General features: G+C 33.8%; 1 protein-coding gene across 2 annotated transcripts in view; it reads left to right on the top strand.

The window, feature by feature from the left end:
• The window catches only part of ATRNL1 (attractin like 1), a 615,535-nt gene that overhangs the window by 145,181 nt on the left and 451,794 nt on the right, over positions 1-18,560 (top strand). For both annotated transcript variants that reach the window (XM_012772753.2, XM_012772758.3), the window contains exons 11-13: positions 4,349-4,433; positions 5,910-6,118; positions 7,117-7,235. In XM_012772753.2, coding sequence (XP_012628207.1) covers positions 4,349-4,433; positions 5,910-6,118; positions 7,117-7,235 — 413 coding nt within the window. The remainder of the gene's footprint in view (positions 1-4,348; positions 4,434-5,909; positions 6,119-7,116; positions 7,236-18,560) is intronic.

The raw sequence follows: 18,560 nt of genomic DNA, 5'->3' as shown, positions 1-18,560 counted from the left end.
AACTCATTCTACAAAGCCAATATCACCTTGAGACCAAAGCCAGGAAAGGGCACAACAAAAAAATGAAAACTACAGACTAATATTCCTCATGAGTATAGATGCAAAAATCCTCAACAAAATCTTAGCAAACCAAATCCAACACATCAAAAAAAAAATTCATCCGAATAATTCATTCAAACTGAATCCAGCACATCAAAAAAATTATTGATCATGACCAGGTGGGCTTTATCCCAGAGATGCAAGGTTGGTTCATTATATGCAAATATATAAATGTAATTCACCACATATATTTCATCAGATTTTTAAGGTATGTTTGCATTTTATTGTGCCCAACCTCTTCCCATGAATTGATTAAAAACAGTGACCTCTAGATAGAAGATCGAGGAGAAAGAAAAGAGTAATGGGCAATGAATCTCTCTCTTTTTTAACAAGTCTACAGGCATTTTGAGAGATTTTTTTGAATTTTTTTGAATAAAGATTGTTGAAAGAAAATATACTTGGAGAAAAAAGTTTTTAAAGGCCTTAACAAAACCCCTGGGGGAAGAAGGCAGGGGAAGCAGTCATGATTATAGAATAAAAAATTTTAAAGAAAATATTAGCAAATAGAATTCAATAATATTTGAAAAGTTTAATAAACCATGACCAGGTGGGATTTATTCTAGGAATCCAACTATGATTCATTATCAGGGAATGTATAAATGTAATTTATTACATCAAGACTATTTGCTAAAGCCAACAGGAAATATTGTTTGTTTAAAAAAACTATAAAAATCATTTCAGTTAAGACTGGGTATCAAATAGTGGTGTCTGTTTTTCCTGGCAGTGAGTAAGAAACTAAAGAAACATTTATTGAGTGAATGCCAGGGGACAAAATCCTGAGTATGAATGAAATAACCTAGGGGAAGTTGAACACATTTTAGAATATTAAAAGAAATGTTGAGCTAGTGGGGGAAAAACAAAACCCCAGTGAAGTGCCATCACTTAAGGGGCAGGTGGAAAAGATTTTTGGTAATATCAAGAAATTTGGTGTTCTATTGCAAAAGTGTTGAAATGTTAATAGAAGTTTTTCTTTACATCTGTCTTCTTTTGAGCCTTGTATATACAACTTATGTGTTCATGCTGTTATATTTCAAGTATCCAATTAAGACTGAATTATGAACTGGCATTTTAAGTGGAATATTAGAAGAATTTTTAAAGTGTTTTAAAAGTATTACAGATGTATATTTTTATTTGTGTATGATTGATAAAATAAATCTGTCTCTGAATTTCACCTTAGTTCTTAATGTAATTATGTGGCCCCGCATGGGTGCATAGTTCTGACGGCACAGTATTGTTTGACAGAATTTGGATTTGAAGGAATAGTAACTGTAATGTTTTAATCTTATGTGTATTGAATGTATGGTTTATAAATTAATATTTAGTGCCTAGTAGCACAGGGTTTAAAAAAAATTGTATTCCAGAGAGCATATTTTACTTTGGTCTTCATTCCCATATGGCTTTTCTACTAGTATGGAATTGTATTTATGTTATTTTATGATGTCAATAACTGTGGAATTTGCTTTAATTTGTGTAGTCTTGAACTATTTATGAAGTGATATTGACCTAAGTGCTCCAGAAATATGTTTTCTTCTTGGCAAGAAATATAATTATAAATTGAAGTTGGAATGATTAATAATGTAGGAGACTTTATAATGTAAGAATGGGAATGGACTATATGTAAACAAATTATATTAATTTAGTATTGATCTTTAAAGCACTTGATTTGTGCCTGCATATCAATCTGACATGTCTGCATTTTCTTCATCTTATTATCTAGGCATACAGAATTCCCTATTTGACCATAACTGTAAGATATGGGTGGGTGTTTGTACAACAGTGGTGGATGACATGGGGATCTGAGCTACTTGCTTATGCAGATTGCTTGTGCTCTGTGGTCTTGCTCATGCTTGATCTTGAATACCACTTTCATCATATATTGTTAGAATTACTGGTGACAGAGTCAGCTCATGATAGAAAACTCTCACCATATGGTTACTTGATTACTCATGGTCAGGTATTCTATCTTTACCACAACCCAGTGGCATAGCAGGAGTAGAGGCGTATAATTTTCCACTGCAGATGATATGGCCCTTGTCATGTATGTGGAGCCTGCATTGTGATTCTTTCATGGTGGCTTGCCATAAATTCCACATGGTACTTTTTACAACAGTGACACCGCCCATAACTATAGTGCCTACCGAGTCATATGGCCCTAGCTATAGGGATGCTTGCAGTATAGACTTGACCTACAGCAGAGCTATTTCCTGCCCTGGCTGGAAAGAATGGGCAGCCTTTGATGTATTCCAGAATATGGGCTGAAACAGTATTCCTAGGAATGGAATATGCTGTCTTCAGAACACAAAGAAGCCTAACAGATAATATGCTTTTTTCTTTGTAATGGTATTTATAAGATGCAATACCTGATCTTTTAATTCAGAAGATGTCTTAGAATGTTCTTGACCACTGAATCTCCAACTGATATGGAAGGCCTCTGGATTTTTATATATTTTATCTTCCACCCTTTGAACCATATTTGTCTTTTCAAGCAATCCATTACATTAATTATTCTTTCTCATTTGGCCCTATTGGCATGATGTTCTTAATGTAGTGGAACAGTGATATAACACATGATATCCAACCAGATCAAATATATTTTGACTATGCTATGACAAAAGAAGGGATAGTTAATATCATTCTCAGGCACAATTGGGAAGGTGTATTATTTTTTATTCCATGTGAATGCAAACTGCTTTTGGACCTTACACAAATTGTTTAACTTCCTGTAGGTCTAATTTTTGACTTCTAACATAGGGTAATACCTGCTCAATCAACTTCACTGGACTCTTATGAAGACCATTTTAAGTTAAGTAGATGAAAGCACTATGCACATGTAATACTTATTTCTTAAATTATCTCTAACATGTAAGATTGGCAGACTATTAATCTTCATGCATACTCCTCTGTAATAATATTTCCTAAAATGTGATCTTCAGAGTATTGATTATTGGGATGCTAATGTGTATTATGTAAAAAGTGCTTCTTTGGACAAAACATTGGGAAAACACTGGGTTAAATAAAGTTAAGTTAGGTTTCTGTACCTTTGTATTCTCTCTTTTTGAGATTATTTAATAATAGGCAAATATACGTTGTGAACTAAAGAGAGAGATTATCCACACTAAGGAATACCTTTTTGGGGAGGGATTTGCATTCCTTGGAATATACTTTGGGAAATACAAGTCAAGATGTATTTTTTATTCTAAGTCTTTCAGCTTCATTTTCTAAACTATGATTTTGGTTTTTATAATTCCTTTGATCTTCACTAGGAAGAATATTGAAGTAAAACCAAATTTTTCTTCTTATTAGTGTTATAGACATGATTACTTGCAAAGGAAAACAATTCATATAACTTCAACTTTTATAATTAACTTTATTTAAGTTTATTTTCTTGTTCCATTAGGGCTTCTATACTACCTAAAATAATTGATTTGTTTTTAAAAATCTTGTTATACCTATGAACTTTATTAAATACCAAGGCTTACCTTTTGGTATGACATGTCTAAAAAGATGAAATCTAAAACACTGTCCTGTGAGTGTCCCTAATCCCTTATTGCCAAATTATTTGAAATCTCAAAATCTATGCTAATATATATGTCAATTTTAGGGTTATATTGAAATGATATACCTTTTCCTAACCATTTTCCTTTCTATAGTTTTTATATAGCTCATGGATTATGTTTTTCACTTTTTATGTTGGTTTTGCAATTGAAACCATTCTTCTCTATGTAAAAAAAGGTTTCTTTTGAAATATCAAATAATTAATGTGATTTAAATGTTTTATTCTGATGATTTCATTTTCAGGCATTCTTTCAGTGAATAGTCTATATACCATTTACTTTTGAATGCATACATGTAACATTTGATTTAGTATCTAACTTTTCATTAGGTGTGCCCTATATTGACAGTCATGCGTTTTACTATTTGAACCTTGGTATATTTAATAAAAAGATCTGTCATTGAAATTATCTTCCAATATAAGTACACCTAATTTCATTCCACTTTTTCCCTTTATTCTCATACGTTTAAAATTATTTGTAAGAATTTTAAGCAAGAGTTATTTTTATTTAAGGAATAATGCTAGTTGAATAATGATACTGTTATAGGTCATGGAAAATTTATGAAAGGCATTTTTTTTGCTTCCTGATTTTAAGTAGTATATCTTTAATTTGACCAATTATTATTTTATATTTTTTATCTTAGTTTATTCTTTTATTTCATTTCATTTATTGTTTTTCTGTTTTCTTTTTTCTAGCTTGTGATGAATGGAAAATATTACCAAAACCAAATCTTCATAGAGATGTCAACAGATTTGGACATTCTGCAGTAGTCATTAATGGGTAAAAGAAGTACATTTACAATTTTTAAAGGATCAATTATAATATCCTCATAGTCTGGTATTGTTTTTGAAAATTGTCATTGGTACTTAATAGCATTGGATTTTATATATTATCCATGCTGTGGTTCATTAGTCATATTCTTCATTCTTTTTTGTTTCATAGAGGTAGGGTGTAGTCAAAGAAAATGTGCGGAGAGATAAAAACTTCAGATACCCTTTTAAGTAATACTGCCTTCTTTCTCCTTCCAGAATTCAGACAAGGAATGACTCTTCTTTTAAAAATATCAAGTTGAAATGATAGGATAGCTCCGTATTTCTATCAAGGAGAACAAGGAAAGTAGGAAGAATTAGGTTCTCATTTTGGTTTTGTCATTAACTAAATGTGTGATTTTTGACAAGTCTCTTAATCTCTCTGGACTTTAATATTCTTATATCCATTGGGAAATTGGACTTGATCATTAAGTTACCTTCCCCCTTTAAGTTAATATAGTTTTTCTATTTCTATAGCAAAAATTTAGCAATTTGGACGCAAGTGACAATAAATAATATGCTAGCTAATTTATTTACTTAAAATTTGTAATGCAGAATGATCTTTTAACACCTTATCCTAATTATGTAAAATTTTTCTACTATTATCACAAAATGTTTTAACTGCAATGAAACTGTGTAACACATGTCAATTGGCTGTTAAAATATAATAAATAACGTTTAATGTGAAACATAAAACCTCTATTTGGTTGAGTTTCATTTTACTTTTTTAAATGATAAAAGACATTCTTGAGGCATTTTTCTGACCTTTTCCACTTATTATATTAATAATATTTCTAGAAACAAAAATTATGCTGTTCTGAAGGTGTCTCAAACTTCTTTAGCACTGGTTAGCATTAATTTAGTATTGTCTAAGGCTTCTCTTTCAAATTGAAATTTTGAAAATCTTTTTGATTGTTTTACTCTTGGTCTTATTCTCTTAAAAGAGTAAAATACAGTAAGACTTCTGTGTCTAATTTTTAAATTCTATGTCTATATTAAAAAATTATAATTCTAGATAGCATTTCTAAAATATATCGTATTATCTATGTGTAGCTGTTATCTATTTTTTAAAACGTTGTTTCCTACCTTATTAAAACAGTAGTTATTTTTCTAATCAAGGGAATGTTGTATGTAATCCTTGTTCCTTTTCCTTTCTTACATTAGCACTAAAATAGGGGTTTTGAAGACTCAATGTTTTCTTAATGCACGAAGATTTAAAGAATATTTCACATTTTATCTACAAAGTCTCTTATAAATCTTATAACAATTCATTTGATGTTTTCACATCATATTGTATGTTAGAAATATGATTTTAAATAACAGTAGTGATATGTATTTTAAAATAATATAAAATATATACTTAAATTTATATTTATTTTAAAAATTAATTCATTGCACAGAGACTTTTAATATTGTTTCTTTAAGATTCTTGTTTTGTTTTTCACAGGTCCATGTATATATTTGGGGGATTTTCTAGTGTCCTCCTTAATGATATACTTGTATACAAGCCTCCAAATTGCAAAGCATTCAGAGATGAAGAACTTTGTAAAAATGCTGGTCCAGGGATAAAATGTGTTTGGAATAAAAATCACTGTGAATCTTGGGAATCAGGGAATACTAATAATATTCTTAGAGCAAAGTGCCCTCCTCAAATAGGTAAGGTTTTTTACTTTTCCCTCTTTTGGGTGGCAAAATTTCTCTATTACAGAAATAAAAATATCTTCTACTTATAAGAATTACCTTAGTAGCTTCAGAAATGAAAAATTTATAATACTATAATTAGGAATTCTAATGTTAAAACTTATAAATTATTAAAAATTTAATATCTTCATTAACTATTTTTAGTTTTATTTTTGAAATCTATACATGCTATATATAAATATTTTATATGTAACTTGGTCATATATATGAATTATTTTATAAGTCAAAAATACTTTCAAATACATCAGTTCCAAGAAATATTTTATACTTCAAAGAAATAAAACGAGATAATTTATTTTGCATTTGTTATTTTTTCTTCCTGAATTATTGCCAAGCCATACCATAAAGTTAAAAAATCTTCTAGAATTTGATAACCAATGTTCTAATTTTATATTCTTTATAGAATGGTGAATAAAGAAATCAAACCTCTGAAAAATTACAGTTAATAATTAATTAATTTATGATTTGGATAAAAGTTATTAACTTTTCTTTAAATGGGTGAAGATTTTCATATATTTTTGATGCTACAATTAATAAATGTATTTTCAGGTTTTGTTTTTATATATTAACTCACATGTCTCTAAATAGCTTCATAAAGAGTGATAAACAATTAGCTCTATGATGTTTTCTTTGGGATGTAGAGTAGTATATTTTGCTCAGTAAAGTATGTATAAGTCTTTTTCCCCTCGCTAAATGTGTAAATTTAAAATGGCTATAGGATATTTGTGGATTGAATAATGAAGACAGGGGTAAAAGATATCTAAAATCCTGTAAACACAATTAAACTACAAAGTTGACTTTATATTGGAGAACTTATTTTGATATGGAAGGTAATTTTATTTTTTGCTTAAAAAATTTTTTAGTGGTTCTTAAATAGATATTTATAAAGGTGTGAATTAAGAAGTGTTACATTTTTTATTCCTGGTATATTCTATCTCCCATTTGTATTATAGCTGCTACTGATGACAGATGTTACAGATATGCAGATTGTGCCAGCTGTACTGCCAACACAAATGGGTGCCAGTGGTGTGATGACAAGAAATGCATTTCGGCAAACAGTAACTGCAGTATGGTTAGTATTTATGGGTAAATGGTGATGTAGTTGGCACTGCTGCTTTATAGCATTAGCTTATTGTTTAACAGCACTGTATAAAAAAGTACTTTACACATTAAGACATTTAGAAAATATGTAGGGAATCATTCACTTCTTGGTAAATTTTAACGTCAGACTGTAGCTTTTGCTTGAATTTGTCAGTTTATATTCCATTTTGAATCCAGTAACTTTTACTTCTTTTCATGAATGAGACTAGAAAAATCTTTCCAGAACTGATTTAAAAAAAGACTATAGGTATAAACATTGTCTTTAGTAGTGATAGCAGTAGGATTATATAGATAGGTATTGGAATAATTTCCACTGGATTCCAGTTACACGTGCATTAATGGTGATATGGTCTAGTGTTTTATTTACATACTGTGTATGTAAGTTTAACCTGAGATTAGTAGTGGTTTCCGTTTTAACTGTCTTTATATTAGTGACTCTAAACTGGAAACAGTTTTGTCCCACAGGGGATATTTGGCAAAGTGTGGAGATATTTTTGTCTGTCACAACTATGGGGCTGCTGTTGGTTTCTAGTTAGTAGAGGCCACGGATACTGCTAAACATTCTACAATGCATGGAACAGCCTTTTTACAACACATAATTATCTGGTTCAAAATGTCAATAGTACTTTAGATGAAGAAGGACTATTGAAAAATTGTTAAATTAATATTTATGGTAGATGAAAATGAATTAAGAGCATCAAAAATTAAGATTTTAAATGAGTGGCACCAAGACATTCCATGTTTTTTAGATGTCAACAAATTTAAATGAAAAAATTTTTAAGTAGTTAATAGGATTAAAGATTCTCTTATGGAGTTATAGGTTAAATAAACTAAATGTGCATATAGTTGCATATAGATTTTTAACTCAATATAATTTATATTAATTTTTCTTTTTATGAATTTTTATTAATAATAAAATTACTTGTTTTTTAAGATAGCAGGCAGAGGTAGAAGGTAAAGAAAAGAGAATTTGAAACTAAGTACAAATTTTGATTATATCATCTAAAATCTTTCTCCACTAAACAATATTTCAAAATATTTAAATTTTGTGATTCTAATCTAAATAATATTCAAAACTTAAAATGGAGGAAAATTTACAGTTATTGACTAATTAGATGGAACCATCTTGCTTTCATACATATTCTGTTAGTTTATACTTTCCAGTGATATAAGTTGCTCTAATAACAAGATATACTTCAATTTTATAACAATTTTAACATTTATATAACATGACTATGCTTTGAAAATGTAATTACATTTTAATATTTGCATTAATATTCATTTAATGGGAATTATTTAGTGGCAATGGGAGTTAAATAAATAAAATAAGACATGGGAATCAGGACTTTTATTAGGATTCTTCAGAGAAGCAGAACCAGTAGGCTGTGTATGTATGTGTGTGTATGTGTATATGTGTGTGTGTATACATGAAATTTATTATAAGGAATGGGCTCATGTGACTATGAAGGCTGAAAAGTCCCATGATCTGCCATCTGCAAACTACAGACCCAGGAAAGCTAGCTATATATGTAAATTCCACTCCAAGTATGGAGAGCTAAGAACCAGGAGCACAGATAGTATAAGTTCCAGTGCAAGAGCAAGAAAAGACTGATGTCTCAGCTCAAGCAGTCAGGCAGAGAGAGGAAATTATTCATTCTTCTGCTTTTTTTGTTCTTTCAGTCCTTCAATAGATTGGCTGATGCCCACCCACAATGGGGAGATCATTCTGCTCTACTCAGTTTATCAATTCAAATACTGATTTCATATAGAAACACCCTCACAGATATACCCAGAAATAATGCTCAGCTGAATATTGAGTACATGTCCCAGTCAAGTTGACACATAAAATTAGCCATCACAAGTCCACTACTGGTCAATTTGGCACCCATACATATCTCCATAAATCATACTTAATCTATAAATAAAGATAATAACAATGTCATAATCCCACCTTAACATAATACAGCTTTCCTCTGTACAACTGAAAATACAGCATTTCCTTTCCCAGAAAAGTAGGTAAAGTCCTGAGTGATGTTTATTCCTCTCCTTGATATCCTCTAACTTAAACACTATGATGTAAAATTAACAGTGCTTAAATCCTCATATAATGTCAGTACATTTTATGTTACATGACAAGGGAATAAGAGAGGAAAGAAAACAGTATTTCACATACACACACACACATACACTCACACACACACACATATGCACACACACAGATGTATTCATATGAAAATGAGTAGGAAATACCCCTGACAATAACAGTCCTCATTTCTGTAACTAATCATGTGGTTGTAGCTAGTATTTATAACTACTTTCATAACCGAATAATTCTGAATTTGCTTTACCTTCAGGAAGCACAGTAGCTGCTTTGGGTTCTTTACCTGGTTGGGTGACTCAAACCTTTATTCTGGAAGGGTCTGGAACATTAGTAGTCCTTCCTAAATTGGGTTGTTATAGTTAATCACAGGTGATGGTAATACTAAGAGATGCCCTAAGGTATCTCTTATATTCCAGACATGCTGTTCCTTACCTCCCTTATGGAGTGGCAGTTAAATTTTCCTGTAATAGTCAGGTTCAATCACCCAAGCCTGCATAGTAACTCCCTTCTTTGCCTGTTGATTTAGAGACATAAGGAGCCCAAAATGGCAGAGTGACAGTTCTTAACTTCCAGTTCAGTGGAATCAGTATTGTGTTTCCTGGCAAAAGCATTCCTCCCTCTGGAACTAAAACATCTAGGCTAGTAGAGAATAAGGTCACAGAAACAGGAAGAAATATTTTGCTAGTGGGCGACTAGGGGTAATAGTGAGTGGTGCTACTTCCATTTCCATCCCTTGATTCCTGGACCCCAAATACTGGCTAATAGAGAAAGAACACCATATATTGAATGCTGTTCAGAGCACATATATCCTTTTGGAGGACTTTCTCCCAGACCCTGCAAGGTATTACCACATAGCTGAAACTGAAACTGAATCTTTAAGAGATCATTCCATTGTTTGGTCAAACCAATTGGCTCAGGATTATGGGCATATGATAAAACCAGAGAGCATGGTTCCATTGCTGCACTTCACTTGCTGTGAAGTTAGTTCCTTTGTCAGAATCAATGCTATGTGGAATACCACAATGGTGGATAAGGCATTTTGTAAGTCTACAGATGGTAGTTTTGGCAGAAGCATTGCATGCAAGGAAGGCAAATCTTTATCCAGAATAAGTGTCTATTCCAGTAAGAACAAAATGCTGCCCCTCATTGATAGAAGCTATCCAATGTAATCAACCTGCTACCAGGTAGCTGGCTGATCAGCCAGGATAATGGTACCATATTGGGAGCATAGTGTCAATCTCTGCTACTGGAAGATTAGTCACTCAGCAGTGGTTGTAGCCAAGTTGGCTTTGGTGGGTAGAAGCACGTTTTACTGAGCCTATGCATAACCTCCATGCTTGCTGCCATGGCCACATTGTCCTTGTGCTTATTAGATGATGACAGGGCTGGCTGGGGAAAGAGGCTGACTGATATTCACAAAACTGGTCATCTTTCTTGATTATTAAAATCTCCTTTGCTGATGTCACCTTTTGCTGTACCTTTACATGGGACACAAATATCTTCTCTCTTTTGACATTCAGAGAGGTCTGTCTACATACCTTTTCCACATATTTTCTTGTCATCAATTTTCCAATCATGTTTCTTCCATCTCTGACCATCCAGACAAACCATTGGCCACAGCCCATGAATCTGTGTGTAATGACATATATGGCCGTATCTCCTTTCAAGCAAAGTGAACAACGAGGTGTACTGTTCAAAGGTCTGCTCACAGGAAGGATTTTCCTTCATGACTTGTCCTTTAGGGATGTCCCAGAAAGGGGCGGTAGTGCTTCAGCTGTCTACTTTTGGGTTGTGCCTGCATATTGTGTAGAACCATCTGTAAACCAGGCCAGTGTCTTCTCTTCCTCTTTCTAAGGAACTCCCCAGGAAGCCATAGATGCAGAGAAAGAGGGCAGGGTAACAGGAGTGAGTATCCTGGGCATTTGTGCTACTTCTTCATGTAACTTTCTAGTGCCTTCAGAGCCTACTGGGGCCTGATCACATATATACCATTTCCATTTTATGGTGGAGTACTGCTGTGCACACCCAACTTTATGGCTTGGTGGGTCAGATAACACCAAGGTCATGATGGGCAGCTTAGTTCCTATGGTAATTCAGTGGCCCATGGTTAAACCTTCAGTCTCTACTAAGACCCAGTAGAAGGCTGTTTCTCAAAAAGAGTATAATTATCTGCAGAGGATGGCAGTATTTTGCTATAAAATCCTAAGGGCCTATTGCCCGTGGAGTACTGCCAAAAGTTGCAAACAGCATCCTGTCTGCTACTGATATTTCAAGCAATGTTGGATTTGCTGGATCATGTGGGCCAAGTGGTAGAGCAGCTTGCACAGAAGCCTGGACCTGTTGCAGAGCTTTCTGTTATTCTGTGCTCTGCTTGAAATTAACAGCTTTTTGGGTCACTAGGAGTGAATAGGCCACTGTAACACACAGATGAGGATTATGTTGCCTGCAACATTCAAAGAGGCACATTAGGTATTGTGCCTCATTTTTGGTTGTAGGAGGGGCCAGATGCACCACCTTTGAAGGGATGTCTTGACATGCTTCGCACCACTATACCCCTAAATATTTCACTGAGGTGGAAGGCTCCTGAATTTTAGTAGAAATTCTCTCACCCTTTACCATAAAAATGTCTTACCAATAAGTCTAGAATAGTTGCCATTTCTTGCTCAGTAGATCCACTAAGTATAATGTTATCAATATGATGGATCAGTGTAATATCTTGTGAAAGGGAAAGGCAATCAAATCCTTGATAACTAAATTAATTATGGCATAGCGCTGGAGAGTTGATAGGCCCCTAAGGTAGAACAGTGAAGGTGTATTGATAGAATTGCCAGCTGAAAACAAACTGCTTCTGGTGGTCTTTACTAACAGGTATCAAGAAGAAAAGCATATACCAGGTCAATAGCTGCTTACCAGTTATAAGGGGATGTGTTAATTGCCCAAGTAATGAAACCACATCTGATACAGCAGTTGCAGTTGGAGTCACCTGGTTAAGTTTACAATAATTAATTGTCATTCTCCAAGATCCATTTGTCTTCTGCACAGACTAAATGGGCAAGTTGAATGAGAATGTGGTGGGAATCTCCTGCGTCTTTCAAGTCCTTGATTATAGCACTAATCTTTGCAGTCCCCCTAAGAATACAGTATTGCTTTTGGTTTACCATTTTTCTAGGTAGAAGTGGTTCTAGTGGCTTCTACTTGGCTTTCCCTTCCACAAGGCCCTCACTTCACAGGTCAGGGAACCAGTGTGGAGCTTTTTCCAGCTGCTGTCTAGTCCAATTTTGCATTCTGTAACTGGAGAAGTAAGCACAGAATGGGTTTAGAATCCATTGTGAGATGAACCTGAACTAAAACTCCATTGATCACCTGACTGTCATAAACCTCTGACTGGAAGACCACAGTGATTTTTTGGGTTTCCTGGAATTAGTGGCAGTTCAGAGCAAGCATCCAGTACTGGTTATTTCCTTTTTCCCAGTGCACAGTTACTCTGGTAAAGGCTGCATACCCCTTTGGGAAAGACTGGGAGAAAGAACAGAATAAATTTTTGGTAATTTACTGAGGTCCTTCCTACAGGGAACCCAGCCTCTCCTTCATTCAAGGCATTTTGGGTCTATACACTGGTGCAATTCTGGGAATTAATTAAGGGAATGTGACTCTTTGTATTTATGATTAAGGTTAGACTCTTCTTTACTTTACCTAGAACTTTTTTGCTTATTTAGTAGGCTTTTGTATAGTTCATTTCTAGAAACATCATGATCAAACTAGCAAACTAGTGAATGCCATAGGTCTAAGCAAATCAGACTATTTAGGTGCTTTGACTTTGCTGCCCATCACAGTAACCATGCCCACCATGCCTTTGGCAGTTGAGTGCTGCCCCTTGTCTTCCTCCACTCTGGGATCCAATTATTCCCATTGCATTATGTTTCCCAGTTCAATAGCTGCGGTTCCCACTGTAAAGCCTGGTATACAGAGAAGAGTGATCATGGACTCTTCAAGGATGCCGGGACTCCCCTCACAAATTTATTTCTCACAGTATTGATGAACTATATGTCTTCTGTACCCTTTTACTGAAGGTGAGTAGGTCTTAAAAAACAAATACACTCCAACATTCCAATCTCCTAAGGCTTTACATCTCTTCTTCTACATTAAATCAAGGCAGATCCAGCCTTTACAATTTACTCACTGTGGGCCATCTTTTTGGTTCATGTTTTAGCCAGCCAGCCAACCAACCAACCAACCAACCAACCAACCAACCAACCAACCAACCAAACTGTTGGAGCTCTAACTCCCCAAACTGTAACATTAAAGGCAGAATTTATGCTTAGTGAGCTTATATCAACTTATAACTTTTTCCTGGTCCAATTTTAAGTTCCTTTATTATCTCACACACTTAGTATCAATTCCCACACACGTTCCCTGGATTTCTCGCTGTATACATTAGAGAATTTAAGTAGTTCTTTTGGAGTACAATGCACCTCATCATGGGTCATACTTTGCACCTCTCTTTTAGAGGCCTGCTGAGACTTCAGTCTGGTTATAGGTCTAGAAGCAAAGAGGGGTGAGAGCGTGCGTCCTAAGGAGAACCATCATTATCCTGCATGACAGCTGCCTCAGAGGAGGCCATTACAGTTTCCTCAGGCAATGCAGGTTTGAGCTGCTCATATGGAGGTGGAAAGGCCAGTGACACTGGTGCTGAGGAGGGTGCTACCTCTGGGGGTGGGGAGGCCATTTCTTCTAGGGCTATAAAGGCCACTTCTGCTGGAGGCGAGGAAACCTCTTTCTCTGGCAAAGACTCATTAAGATTCAGGGGCTTAATTTCAACAGCTTTACAGGGACTTCCTATACAACTCTATCTCAACTTATAGAATCCCATTCTTTCCTAATTAGTGATTTTAACTTAGCAGTAGACGTCTTTTGAGCTTGAGAGTTCAACTTGTGTTGTAATTCAGCCAGTGGCAGTATGATATTCTGTGTTTGATTTTCAGCAATCTCAGCCCTGCAGCTATAGCAGATGAGGGTCTCTTTCAGGAATACATAGATGCCTCAGATCATCTATACAGAGGTTCAGCTGATGATTTGAATCCTTGAGCTCATCCTTTCTTTCACCACTTTATCTAGTGCCAATAGGAGGAAATAGTCAACATCATTTTGGTTAGTTTTCCAAAAATGTTTGAAAGTATCATATTATATAATAATCACCCACATCTTATAAGTGGTTTATTAGGTGTATTTGATTCAGATATTTTACATATCTACTACTAGTTCATGCTATGGACTATCAGTGCTCTCTTTCTACTTGAAATAGAATCATTAGCCTCTTTAAATATAATCAGATTAGTGAGCCAGTTCCAGAAACCCACCTGGGGTGGGGAACCTGCGACCACCTTAAGTATGGCCTTTTGACTGAATCAAATTTTATAGAACAAATCCTTTTATTAACAGGGGTGCAGCAGAGAAAGATGAAGCTTTTCTTGCCTCCTTCGGTGCTTAAAAAAGAATAACCCTGAAATCAGAAGGCTACAGGTTCCTCACCCCTGCATGGTACCAAAATATGTATGTCAGGATTCTCTAGGGAAACAGAACCAGTAGGAAATATATCTGTCTACTTAGCTATCTATCTACAATGAAATTTATTATAAGGAATTGGCTCACATAATTATGGAGGCTGCAAAGTCCCATGATCTGTTGTCTGCAAACTGGAGACACAGGAAAGCCAGTGGTATAAATGCTAGTCCAATACCAAAGGCCTGAGAACCAGGAGCACCCCTGGAGTAAATTCTAGTCCAAGGGCAGAAGACCCATGTCTGAGCTCAGCAGTCAGGCAAAGAGAGAAAATTCTGTACCCTTTGCCTTTTTATTCTATTCCGACCCTCAAGGGATGAGATGATGCCCACTCACATTGGGGAGAACATTCCACTTCACTCAGTCTATCAACTTAAATGTTAATCTTACCCAAAACACCCTCACAAACATACTGAGTATAATATATAGCCAAATACCTGAGCACCCTGTGTTCTAGTCAAATTGACACATAAAGTTAACCACAGAACCAAAATGGAGAATCTTAGTTAAAAATTGCAATCAGATTTTATTTTAAGCTTTGTTAGATAACCCTGAGTTATTTTGTGTTTAGACATTGTCTTAATCCTTTAAGGCTGTTCTAACAAAATACCATAAACTAGATAGCTTATAAACAACAGAAATTTATTTCTTACAGTTCTGGAGGGTAGGAAGTCCAAGATCTAGGTGCTAGCAGATTTGGAATCTGGTGAGGGCCTGCTTTCTGGTTCATTGGTATCTTCTCACTGATTCCTCACATGGCAAAGGGGAGCTCTGGTTTCTTCAGCCCCTTATAAGAGCTGTAATCCCATAAATAAGGATTCTCTTATTATGACAAAATCACCTCTCAAAAGTCATACCTCTTAATAAGATCATATTGGGGATTAGGTTTCAACATGAAATTTGGGAGACACAAACATTCAGTTCATAGTAGATATTTACATGTGTTAATACATATATATAAGTGAAAATACACATATCTCAAAAATTGCATTATATAAATTGCCATCAAGTATTCATTTTATAAAATATCCTTTTGCTTTATATTTTGTTTTTGATGATGATGTGTTAACATGGAAAGCATTGGGTGAGATAGTACAAGTGAGCAGATGGTACTCATTTGTAATTTAGAATTTTATGTAATGTGTCTTTTAGACAGTTTTATCAGTATGTCTGGTGATTAAACTAAACCAAATGCTAATAGATACAGAAAGGTCTGTGGGATTTTAGTCTAAATTATGTGCATTGGTACCTTATTTTATTTAGCTATATTTACTGCAAGTTGCATATTGAGTGCTCTAATAGGTCAAATAATCTGCTTCATTCTTACAGATTTGCATTTTAAATTTATATCTCAATATGGTAGAATGAAGATCAGTAGAGCAATGGTTACTCTTCATAGTTTATTTACTAATGTGTATCTGGTTCATTAGGCCAAAAATGCCCACTATATTTCAGAATTAACAGTCAGTTTTCTTCTATCATTGATTAACTTGGCTTGGTGTATGATTGAGATATAATTTCAACTATTGTATTTGTTCAGTATCAATAAATGACTATATTATTCTTAATGTAGAGCAGTAGAGTTATTTGGATAGGGACTATAATGTTGCCATTGTTATTCTAAAGACCAACATAAAGCTGTTATTGTTTCTTATTGCAACATGTGTAGCCATTCTCTTGTCATTTTTATAGGTTATTTTATTTATCTGATAATTCAAGTAAATTTATTTTTCAGTTAGCTGGCAAATGCTTGGAACTATAATCATCATGTAGAACAATGCTAAGATTTATATGCTATATGAAAACAAAAGGCTATGAATCAGAAAAATAATGATAAGAAAGTTTATATATTCCTAATGAAAAATGTGGTGGTTGAAAAAGTCACAAAGTAATTTGAAATTTATAAAAATGTATCTTTTGTGATTTTTTAGGATTAACAAAGATAAAAATTTTATCTGGATATTTTTTATCTATTACCTGATAGTAAATGTAATTTTCTCTAAAGAAATTAATGTCTTTGGAATGGAGGTGACTGCAATGTATTTTATGAAGGAAAGTATAGTAGTTTATAAATAAATATTTGGTGGATGATATTCAAAGTATCTAAGCAGATAAAAATTGGTTCAGTAAATTTTATATGTGGGATAGTTATAACTTAATCAACTTTTAGTCTTATTGAGTGAAAATAAATATCAACTCTTTTACATTAGTAGGCCTGAGATAAATATTTATATCTGGAGACAAAAACATAAAATAAAAAGATTTTGCAGCTTACTGCCCTTGGTATTTTTTTTTTCCTCCTAAAGTAGAGCCACAGGAAGAGGTGAGCCAAAAATTTTAGTATCTGATTTCCATGAGGTAGATTTTTTCATAGGTATTAATAATATCATGTGAACTGTCTGAACCTGGGGATATGTAAAGAACTACCACCAAAGTTCCTATGTTCCCTATTTTTTTCTTTCTTTACCTTTAAACTCTCAGTGCCAAAATTAGTTGAAATATGATTACATTATTTAGTAGGTTTAGAAAAAAGGTAACTTTTTTAAGTTCTTTGCAGCCTTGATAAAGGAAATGTGACAAATATATACAAGAGAAATATCAATTAACCAAAACCTTATTTGGGGTCCATGGAAGTAATATTAGTTTGAGTTATTGTGAAAATAATTTATCTTTTCAGATTATATTAGATTTTCATAAAGTATCTCTTTAACTTTTATAATTTATACTTTTTGCTTCATTCCCAATGATTTGTATATAGTATTATTCAGACTAAAATCATTTCTTATCATTATTAAGGGCAATGACTTTGTGCATTGACTTTACTTATTGAATTGGAAGCCTATTTTCAAATTCACTAGAAAAAGTTTTCATTTGGTGGTTTGTTTCAAATTGTGTAAGTTGTACACTTTATTTTCAATAAGCACTCATTCCAATTCCAAGAATAATAGTTTAACTTGTTAAAAACAAAACATTAGGCAAATTAAATTAAGCAGAGTTTATTTTAACAAAGAATGATTCATGGATCAGGCAGCACGCTGAACAAATAGAAGTTCAGAGAGCTTCTCCCAGCAACATGTGCTGATAGTATTAATAGACAGAGAAAGGAAGGTATGTACAGAAATAACTTTATTGGTTTCAGCTTGGCATTTGCCCTATTTGGATATGGTGTGAATGAGGACTTTGCCTTATATGTTCATGGTTTGATCAGTTGGCATCCTGTGATTAGCTGAGACCCAATTATTTGTCACATAAATATACTTGTAAGTTAGGTTGCAGTTTGCTTACATACTAAGTTAGGCCAAATTTAATTATCTCCTTTTGGTCAGCTCTCAATTTTGAGAGATTAACCAAAATCTTGGACACTGATGCTACTTTCTGTCACATCATAATGGACTTGTTTGGTCTCAGTATGGAATTCGCAATTCACAACATCAAGTCAGTTGGATGTTTCTTTACATTCTCTTTCTGTTTTTATTAGTTTAATCACAGTGAGAACATTGGATATATGACAGATGGCTACATATGATTATTTAAAACTTTTGAGAGGATATGGCATATGAGGGAGACTATTACTATGGCTATCAGGAGGATAATACTAAAAATGTGAAGTATACTCCTTAATAGGAGCCTCCATGA

The sequence above is a fragment of the Microcebus murinus genome, chromosome 14 (genome assembly GCF_040939455.1).
Source record: "Microcebus murinus isolate Inina chromosome 14, M.murinus_Inina_mat1.0, whole genome shotgun sequence".
Taxonomy (NCBI): domain Eukaryota; kingdom Metazoa; phylum Chordata; class Mammalia; order Primates; family Cheirogaleidae; genus Microcebus; species Microcebus murinus.
Note: the sequence above shows the minus strand (reverse complement) of the source record. Positions and strands in the feature narration are given on the sequence as shown.